The following is a 10,357-nucleotide window of genomic DNA, read 5'->3' on the forward strand; positions in this document are numbered from 1 at the left end:
CGTCGTACGGTCGTTATCCCGCCATCGTTGTCATATAGTTGTTATATAGGAATGTTCAGGTCGTCGTCAAAGCATCGTTATAACTTGAAAATTGGCACCTCATTGTCGTCACACTGATTTCGTTGTTCCATCAATATTGTCACGTGGTAGTGATGGCGAAGAAAGCACCACAACTGTGAATGGCGAAACTAGCGTTTTATTGGGCGAATCCGTGCCCTCAAAAACAGGCTACACTCAAAGCACAACGATTGCGTCGAAAATATGATCGGCAGATCAAGCGCGTCGGCTTTTATACATCAGTGGTCGAAGGTTCCAGAGTAATCGCTGGTGCCCACGCGTCTTCCAGAAAGTTCCAGAAAGCCGCACAACATGGACTATTTCAGGTCGGGAGCGGCGCCGCTGTGATAGCGAAATGTTGTCTGGCACTACCTCACAGTCGAGTGCGCCAATGCACCGGATGATCTTGTAGGGTCCGAAATAGCGGAATAATAGGTTTTCACTGAGTCCTCGTCGGCGTATCGGGGTCCAAACCCAGACAAGGTTGCCGGGTTGCTACTCGACGTAGCATCGTCGAAGGTTATACTGTCGGCTGTCGGTCTTTTGCTGGTTCTTGATGTGCAGGTGGTCCAGCTGTTGGGCTTCTCCGGCGCGCTGGATATATGTGGCGACATAAAGATTGTCTTCGTCGGTGACGTGTGACAGCATGGCGTCGAGAGTCGTCCTCGGATTCCTGCCGTAAACCTGTTTGAACAGCGTGATCTGTGTTGTTTCTTGCACTGCCGTGTTGTGAGCAAAGGTTACGTACGGCTGGGCCGCACCCGCCGTGGTTGCTCAGTGGCTATGGTGTTGGGCTGCTGAGCACGAGGTCGCGGGATCGAATCCCGGTCATGGGGGCCGCATTTCGATGGGGGCGAAATGCGAAAACACCCGTGTACTTAGATTTAGGTGCACGTTAAAGATCCCCAGGTGGTCGAAATTTCCGGAGTCCCCCACTACGGCGTGCCTCATAATCAGAAAGTGGTTTTGGCACGTAAAACCCCATAATTTAAATTAATTTTTAACGTACGGCTGGACCACGTCCCACGCCTTGTGCTCGACGTCGACGTACACTGCTAGCATGTCGGCGAGGGTCTTGTTCAGGTGCTCCGTGAGTCCATTCGGATGCGGGTGGTAGGTAGTCGCCCTCCTGTCGCTTGTCTGGTTGTATTGAAGAATGGCTTGGGTTAGCCCTGCTGTAAAGGTCGTTCCTCTGTTGGTGATGAGGGCTTCTGGGGCACTATATCACAGCAGGATGTTCTCGACGAAAAATTTCGCCACCTCGGCTGCGTTACCTTTCGGCAGAGCTTTAGTTTCAGCGAAGCGGGTGAGGTAGTCCGTCGCCGAGACAATCCATTTATTTCCGGATGTTGACGTCGAAAACGGTCCGAACAAATCCATCCCGACCTGCTGAAAAGGTCGGCAAGGAGGCTTGATCGGCTGCAGTAATCCCGCTGTCCTTGTCGGTGGTGTCTTGCGTCGCGCACAGTCTCGGCATGTCTTGACGTAATGGGCGACGTCGGCGGTCAGGCACGGTCAGTAATACCTTTCCTGTACCCTTGATAGCGTCCGGTAGAATCCGAGGTGCCCAATGGTCGGATCGTCATGTAGGGCGTGCAGTACTTCTGGATGCAGCGTTGACAGAGCAACAAGAAGGTAGTTGACGCGGACAGGTGGGAAGTTCTTTACGAGTAGGTTGTTTTGAAGCGTGAATGACGATAATTCGGGCTTAAATATTCTCTTCTCTTCTAAATACTAGACGAGTTCTTTTAGTTCCCGTTGTGCTCGTTGCTGTTCAACCAAGTCTTCCACGCTTATTATTCCAAGGAAGGCTCGTCATTTTAGTCGTCTTGTGGCGGCGAGTCAATGGGGGCGCGTGATAGGCAATGGACGTGGGAGTGCTTTTGTCCGGACTTGTAGATTGTAGTGGTGTTATATTCTTGCAGTCTGATGCTTCACCGAGCCACCCGTCCTGAAGGGTCCTTTAAGTTAGCTAGCCAACACAATGCGTGATGGTCACTGACGACTTTGAATGGCCTGCCATAGAGGTAAGGGCGGAATTTAGCTGTAGCCCAAATGATGGCGAGGCATTCCTTTTCAGTCGTAGAATAGTTGCTTTCCGCTTTTGACAGCGACCGGCTAGCATACGATATCACCCTTTCAAGTCCTTCTTTCCTCTGGACTAGGATGGCACCGAGGCCTAGGCTACTGGCGTCAATGTGGTTTCGGTATCGGCATCCTCGTCGAAGGGCGCAAGTACCGGTGGCGTATTCATGCGTCGTTTGAGTTCTTGAAATGCATCGGCCTGCGACGTTTCCCACTTGAACTCGACATCAGATTTGGTTAGATGCATTAGCGGCTCCACGATGCGTGAAAAGTCGTTGACAAAGCGTCTGTAGTAGGCACACATGCCAAGGAATCTACGCACAGCCTTCTTGTCGATGGGCTGCGGGAACTTTGCGATGGCAGCTGTCTTCTGCGGGTCGGGGCGGACGCCAGATTTGCTGATGACGTGGCCTAGAAATAGAAGCTCATCGTAAGCGAAGCGGCACTTCTCCGGCTTCAGAGTGAGCGCTTATGAGTTGATGGCCTCAAGTACTGTCGCAAGCCGCCTAAGGTGATCGTGGAAATTTTCGACGAAGACGACGACATCATCCAAGTAAACAAGACCGGTCTGCCACTTCAATCCTGCTAAAACAATGTCTTTCACGCGCTGGAACGTTGCAGGCGCCGAGCACATTCCAAATGGCATAACATTGAACTCAAAGGCCGTCTGGCGTCACGAAGGCGGTCTTTTCGTGATCTCTCTCGTCGACTTCTATTTGATAGTAGCCAAACATGAGATCCATCGACGAGAAGCACTTAGCGTTGCAAAGCCAATCCAATGCGTCGTTTATTCGTTAGAGGGGGTATACGTTCTTCTTCGTGATCTTGCTCAGTCGAGAATAATCGACGCAGAAACGTAGGGTTCCGTCCTTTTTTTCACCAAGACTACAGGAGATACCCGCTGGCTTTTCGATGGCCGGATGATGTGGTCGTGCAGCATTTCGTCGATTTGTTGCCTAATAGCTTGAGGTGCCAGGACATGAGGTGCCAGACGGCGTTTGTCAGCTATCGTTTTCTCTAGGCTTGTGCTTCTCTACATTAAACTAAATGTGTTCAAATCACACGCACCGCAATGCTCCGCAAGCACTTGGGTTTAGCGTACGTAGGCCAGCGAACGCTTTTTTATGAAGTTGATTAAAATAATTCTAAAACGCCCTACTTTTCGGACAATCCGCTGTATGTGGGCGACGATAATCACTTGGGAACAGAAACCAGCTCTTCCCGACGTCCTGGCTACCTCCTCCTTGTGGCTAACGATAGGTCGGTGGATCATCTTTTCTTATGCCATTGTTTAGCGCCCTTAACGAAAACTTAGAACCATTTCACTGTATGGAATTTCACATTTCCAATCATTAAAACGGTACGTTACTTTACTTTTCATCTTACCCTATTAAAATTCCTCATCAGCTTTCATGGAGGCAAACAAATCACCCAGCCAACGAGAAAGAAGAAGTGAAGACGAGCGAGAAGCAAGCAACGAAGTAGTCTGTTTCTCGCAACCGCCGATCTTTCTCGGGCAGTCCCCCATTGTGGGCATATGTGCCGCGGGCCTACAGGTGAGCAACAAAGAGCGTTCGAGGTCAAGCCAGCCATAGACAACTACTCCCGCAAGGGCGTTCTGGACAAGCGCACGGGCATTACTAAGCGCGAAAAGGCGCTGCTGCGCGACACCTGGCACAAGTTCTGCCAGAAGAACCCGGACTTCGGCAGCCTGGTGCTGCTGGCCATGTTCACCCGGCACCCGGAGCATCAGGCACTGTTCACCAGCTTCCACGGTCGCGATTTGCGCCTCCTGCGCGACGACGCCAAGTTCTGGGCGTTCGCCGCCGTGGTTGGCCGCCAGCTGAGTGCCGTGGTCGACTCCGTGGACGACAACGACGCCCTGTCCGAGTTGGTGCACAAGAACGCGACCGACCACGCCCAGCGGAAGGGGGTGCTCGCGGAATACTTTGAGGACTTCTACTCCGCCACGTTGGGCGAGATTATCGAGAGCAACAAGTCGGCCATGACGCCCGCCGCTGCCACCGCCTGGGAGAAGTCCTTTGAGGCGAGCATTCGTCGCTTAGCACGTGCGCCCTCTGCAGGCCGGCAAAGCGTTAAAGAGACATTAAAGACAAATACTAAGGATGAAGCGCTAGCTCAGGGCCAACTCAGATTTTCCGATTAAAGAAATACCCGTATAACTCATCTGACGACGAACGTTTCAGTTATTGCGATTCGCATTCAAGCAACTGAAGCGACACACCGTATTGCTGCCGCAGAAACGTGTAGCGTACGAGGCGTGTATGCAGCCGGGTTCCTCTCTCGCGCTTAGCACGCTGCGCCATCTGGTGGCGCCGCCGTGTATTCCGCACCGGATAAATGTTTAATGACTTTTTTTTTTTGCCGTTGAAGAGTGCCACATACACAGTGCACGTACAAGGCGGCACATGTTGGTTCGACGGTTGGCTTTAAACCCTGTTCGTTAAGCACAGCAGCCCCGATGTTGTACTTATTAGACCATGAGTTACCCAGTAATCCAAGTTGGCGGGAAAATGGTTGCACAAACAGTCCCTTGCATATGCGCGAAGTTCCCAAAGAATGCCAATCGCAATAATGCACGTAAAATGTTCAAGTGGTTTTATGAAAAGAAACTGTAGCACCGAGTGGAATGAATTTTGTTGTATTTCGCAGAGAATTCTAAATTCTAGCAACTGTAGGAGGCAGAATATTTATTTCACATCAAACTTGGGTCACCGGGAACGTGCCACCGGAACTGTGCAGCGCGATATACGCCCGAACAGAAAACTTCAACCACTGGGTGGGCGCAATTTCGGTATGTGTCCGAATGGACAGCTCGGGACACTGGGTGTGCGCAACTGTGCATGAACGAGTGGTTAACGTACGTAAACATTCTCGGCCAATCACTCAGAATGGGAATGTGCCTCTGGGTATAGGTTCCCGAATGTACAAGCAGAATAAGAAGTGAAGCAGTCGGCAACTGAAAATTGGAGAAGTCGGCGACCGAAGCAGCCGCGCGAGGAGGTGCGTGAAAACCACAAATTGCAACAAGTCGTCCGCCTCGCGGTACTTATGCAATGTTTCTATGCATCGCTGCTGGTCGCAGACACTGAGCACGATCACAAAACACGTCTTCTTCGAGGCTGCCAAGGCTGCCCAGGCTGCCAAGGAGGCCGAGGAAGCCAAGGCTGCGAGGGCGGCCCCGGGAGCTACGTCTCCGCCCCACGAGCAGGGGACTTTGTCGCCTGACCAGCTGTCATCGGCCAAGGCCTCCGCCCTGGCGAGCCCCGTGCAGGCGGTCAATCCCGCGGCCCAGAAAACCACGAGCCCACTGGCTATACAGAGCGTCATAAAGGGGGCCCGCTCAGACCGCAAGCCGATCTGGAGGAGTGGGATCAAGAAGCGCAGCAAGCCACCAAAATGAGCGCGCGCTTTGGCTTGGCGCCATTTTGAAGACGTCGCGTTTGCACGGGACCCGCTTTGCCCATTCCTTCCCTATGGAAGCACGTCTCTATACTGTTTCGATATGCGCGTCCTAAGCGCAGTAATTTGATAAAGAGCTTGATTGAAAACACCGTTTTATTGCTACTTTTATGCACGCATTTTGCTACGATGAATGTACAAAGGCTGCGAAAGGGAAAATTATGCGATATGTTTGTACAGTGAAAAAAATAAATTGACAATGGTCTAGTTGGCAAACGAAACGCTACTTCGGGAACGGGACGTTTTACGCCCCGAATGAATCAAACTCTCCCAAACTCGAAGTAGCTGAGAATTCAACTTCCGTGTAATGTCGCGGGATGCCCGAACGGTCTACGGCGCTTGACCAAAAAGAAGCTGCAGCGGCGAATCCGCCGCTCTGTCTTGGCTCGGTGCCGTCGTCTGTCGGGCGCCGTTTTACTCACCAACGGCAGCAAAGAGCGGCGATGGCGTATGCAACGTCATCACTCCCTCGGTTGAGTGGTGGGAAATTGACATTCGAAAAAGGTATTCGGCTCCCCCAGATACGATTTTCTCGTAAGCAGTCTTTTTTTGGCACGAAACAGGCGTTGCGAGGTTTCTGGAATGGTATTTAAACAGTCCACGTCGACTTAGTATTTGGCTTTAGTGTGCCTTTAAAGTACCCCAGGTCGTCACAATTCATGCGGAGTCCTCCAGAATACGACCTTCGTCAAAATAAGATCGTGGTTCGGACTTGTAAAATCCCACAACTCAATTTAAAATCTGTTGGTGTCGCTGCTGTCGTGAGTCACACGCATATCTCTCCGGTACGTGTGTTTTGTGTGTGTGTGTGTCTGTGAGCGAAAGAGAGAGAGAGAGAGAGAGAGAGGCATCTCGCAATGGCCATTTTATGCACTGTCGTTCCGACACAATATACTGTACCTATTCCGGTAACATTCCCCACAGTTCAAGCCAAGTCTTGAATAGATTCTTTTTATTCCACGAGATGCATACAGTCTGTATTCAACGAACAATTCATATTATCTTCCTTACTTTAGAAAGCAATACGAGTAGCGCGCCCTGCAGCCTTTTTCTTTATTTTTTTCTTCTTCGACATCTAAAAAAATCTACCGCTAGAAATCGAATACAATATTAACGCCTAAAAATCGTCGGGCCCCATTTGCGAGCGCGGCAACGGACCATATTCGTTAGGCATCAATTCGTATTCTTGGACGCCGTGGTCCGCGACGCCTTCCAGCAAGCCACGCCTAGATTGCGGCTCTCCGTTGGTCGAGTTTGCATTCCTGGAAGTAGAGAAAGATACGGAAACGCGTGTAACGAAATCCGTCGCAGCCATCCCGAAAACCACTTCCCACGTAAATGATCCGTATTCGTTTCCCTGCGCAGCGCAATAAACTTGCATCGTCTTGCGCAATTTCTTTTTTCCTTTGATGTAAGTACATACCTTAATTATGTCACACACAAACCCCCACAAGAGGACGTATGTCTAGCCTTCGGTATGACCTCGGACGCCACGGACTATGGCTCGCATTTGCTGTATTCAGCCGTAATGGCGCCGGGAGAGCACAACGCGAATGCTTCCCCCCCCCTCCCCCCCTCCTCGTAGAATAGCAGACGGCGTTGGTCTAGAGGCCCGAGGAAGATGAGCCAGCGAGCGATGCCTGGCGGTTGGTGCATTATGGAAGTCCCAATAATAAGGCTACGCGTCCTTCAGCTCCACTTAGTTTACGAATATGCCGTACACTCTGTAGCCAACCGGTTTCGGAAAACATGCTGCCTCCGTGGAATCGTCATGCATGGATATCGCGGTAGGTGAACATCTGTTCCAATGGCTTGAGTGACGTTGTGACAGCTGCACTCAGCGCAGCTGTCACAACCCTAAGGAGAGCAAACAAAAGAGCGCCAGGACGGGCCGCAGAAACCAGAACATGCTGCAGCCATCTGTTGTATAAAGTGTATGTGTGTATTTTTTTTAGCGGCACCAAAATTTTTAAAGATTGCCCGTGGCAGTTAGCACAATTCAAATCCTTGAACTAAATTACTCGATGAGGCGGTCATTACTTCTGCGAGAAATCAAAATGTTCAACTGAATAATCAAAGTAATTACGCTAATTAACCCTGTATTAATTTTCGATGTGTCCGACTAAGCGCATCGGCGTTCCAGTTGCATTTAACGAAACCGCTGTTTTATGCAGTAAAGCAAAAAAAAAGTAACTGGAACAGCAGTGCATTTCGCAGCACACTGAAAATTAATATCTCGGAACTGGTGCTGTCCAGGGAATTCGTTCAAAGTGGACACGCCGTGCGAATTTAGCGGCTATAATTCGTACATTGAACTATGTGTTTTAAGTCATTAACGTGTTAATTAGCGTAATTACGCTGATTATTTATTTGCCATATTTGATTTCTTGCAGAAGTAATGGCTGCCTCATCGAGTAATTTAGGCCAAGAATTGGAATCGTGCTATCTGCCATAGGCAATCTTTAAATAATTTCGCACAGCCAAAAAAAAAAAAAGACGCCCTGTGTAAGGAAGTATTATGAATTCCGGATACCCTGTTCACGAGACGCATACCTGCTGGATATTAAATTAATCTAGGGGGTTTTACGTTCCAAAAGCACGCTATGGTTGGGAGGCATGCAAGCCGTAGTATGGGTGAACTGCGGGTTAATGTTGGCGACCACCTTGGGGTTCTTTACCCGGGCACCAAACGCGCATTACACGAGCACTCTTGCATTTCGTCCCCATAAATAGAGATGCGGCTGCTTCGGTCGGAAATCGAACCCGCGACCTCGTGCTGAGCAACGCAACTCCACAGCCGCTAAGCTGCACCGACGGGTTTGGATCACATGTTGAACACTTCACTCAAGAAGGGCGACGCGCTATGCAAGCACCTGCTGTATAAGGTGCTCGCGAGCAAGAGTGCGCGGCGAGGTCCTGAATCCTACTAAGCATTTATCGTTCATGCGGCAGCACCTTCGTATACTTCAGCATCTCTGCACTTGCCTCGCTTGCCCGTGCGTTATATCGCCTAGAACACTTTGGCGCATGTGCTAATGCGCATTGGGAAGAAACTATTATATACGTGTGTATTTTGCTGTCTTTGGAATCAGGAACTTGTTAGTAGCGCATGTGACATGGGCCTGTGTGTCTCTTTCTCAGCGTCTACGTCTTAGCTCTGCATTGCGTCCTTCAGAAATAAGAAGGTAACACAAGAATACGTCCCCTTGGTATCGGTCTCCGTTTCATGCCGCTAAAGAGATTATAAGAACTGATTAAGCGCCTTTCGCAGTGCCGCTATTTTCGATCTGCGACGCTTTCTACGGAATAGTTACTTCATGTGCGGCAACTAGACCTCCGGGACGTACGGTAACGTCAAATCGCGTATTTTTTGGGCACATTAATGCGTTTAGTATAGGACTTACTATGCTTTGGGCGTGAGCGCAAGCGGCACGCTGTGGCCGCTAGTCGGAGCAACGTGACACTATGCTCACTCTGTGGCTGCAAAGGTACCAATTTGCGACGGATTGCATGTAATAAATAAAATACATCCTATATTGCTACATGGAAGTACGGTAGTTAACGGTGCATAGAATTGCAGGACGCATATATATATATATATGTATATATATATATATATATATATATATATATATATATATATAGTACACGAGACAATCTTTCCGGTCGCAAATGCGAGCGGTGCGAGAACTCTCCATAGCCTTGTAGCGTTGCTTGCTATATGCATGAAACGGAGTACAGTCTGGTTTTGTCACGATGGCTCCTTCGCTCACGCTTCTCCGTCGACGCCGGTCTGGGTGAACCCGTGCTGCCAGCTGTCCTTGAGAACGGCCAGGAGGCCCGCAGTCATCGCCAGGGCTCCCACCAGGGCCGCGACTCCCATGAGGGATGTGACCAGTCGCCTTCTACGGGACCCGCACTCGGGAGGTGGCTGCGGCAGGTTGCAAGTGCGCATCATTTTCAGCAGGTCCTTCTTCCCGACCCACCCGTACTGCTCCTCTTCGCGGGAACTGGCCTCCGTGACTTCCTGGGAAGGCGAGGAGCTGACGCTGGACGAAGCCGAGCTGCCACCCGTCGTGGCGTCGCCGCTGTCAGTCTCGCGCTTTCGAGCTGCCTTGCGGCGACTGGAGACAGGGGCAGGTTCCTTCGCGGAAGCGCGACCTGAGACTAGATTCGCGGACAGGTTACGCTGCAAATGGCAGCTTTCTTTTCGTCAAGCAGATATAGAATATATGGCGTTGACCTTTACGGCGAATCTTTTTTTTTGTTGCTTGTTATCCACTTTTTACGGTTGATGGCTTCGCCTCTCTCGCCACGTAGACAGCGACTTGGGCCACCGGGTATATGTGCACCCGTTATTGACCAATCCCCTAGAATGGTTTTGCGCCAGTGACACGAGAGGCATAGGAGCCTTAAAAGTATTCAGATATGTGACGTACGCTTCCCTGTGCCCAGACATCGCTCACCAACATTCTTCCATTGACAAGCATCGTGCATCGTTTACATCCTAGTGACACAGACAGCTAACATCTACAGGCGACGAGGCTGTGCTGGAGTGTTCTGCTAATGATGATGATGATGTCGCTTTATTCTCGCACGTTCTTTGTCTGCGCGTCCGATTTGGAAGTTAAACTATCTGGTATTTTATGACAACTAGAAGATATATCGGCGCTGCAGCTAGTAATGTCGATTCGAATTTATGCCTGAATGGGCTCATGCCACACGTTTGTAT

The 10,357-nt window shown here is 50.3% G+C and overlaps 2 protein-coding genes across 2 annotated transcripts in view; one reads left to right on the forward strand and one right to left on the reverse strand.

The window, feature by feature from the left end:
* Positions 1-3,600: 3,600 nt before the first annotated feature.
* LOC139047539 (globin-like) lies at positions 3,601-5,799 on the forward strand. Its single transcript, XM_070521366.1, has 2 exons — positions 3,601-4,189; positions 5,249-5,799. The coding sequence occupies exons 1-2, from the start codon at positions 3,680-3,682 to the stop codon at positions 5,564-5,566; spliced, it is 828 nt and encodes a 275-aa protein (XP_070377467.1). The 5' UTR covers positions 3,601-3,679; the 3' UTR covers positions 5,567-5,799.
* Positions 5,800-6,659: 860 nt separating this feature from the next.
* The window catches only part of LOC139047541 (angiomotin-like), a 33,750-nt gene continuing 30,052 nt past the window's right edge, over positions 6,660-10,357 (reverse strand). The window contains exons 5-6 of the mRNA XM_070521367.1: positions 9,399-9,792; positions 6,660-6,887 (exon numbers count right to left, since the gene is read on the reverse strand). Coding sequence (XP_070377468.1) covers positions 6,743-6,887; positions 9,399-9,792 — 539 coding nt within the window. The 3' untranslated portion in view covers positions 6,660-6,742. The remainder of the gene's footprint in view (positions 6,888-9,398; positions 9,793-10,357) is intronic.

This window comes from Dermacentor albipictus, chromosome 7 (genome assembly GCF_038994185.2).
Source record: "Dermacentor albipictus isolate Rhodes 1998 colony chromosome 7, USDA_Dalb.pri_finalv2, whole genome shotgun sequence".
Classification (NCBI taxonomy): domain Eukaryota; kingdom Metazoa; phylum Arthropoda; class Arachnida; order Ixodida; family Ixodidae; genus Dermacentor; species Dermacentor albipictus.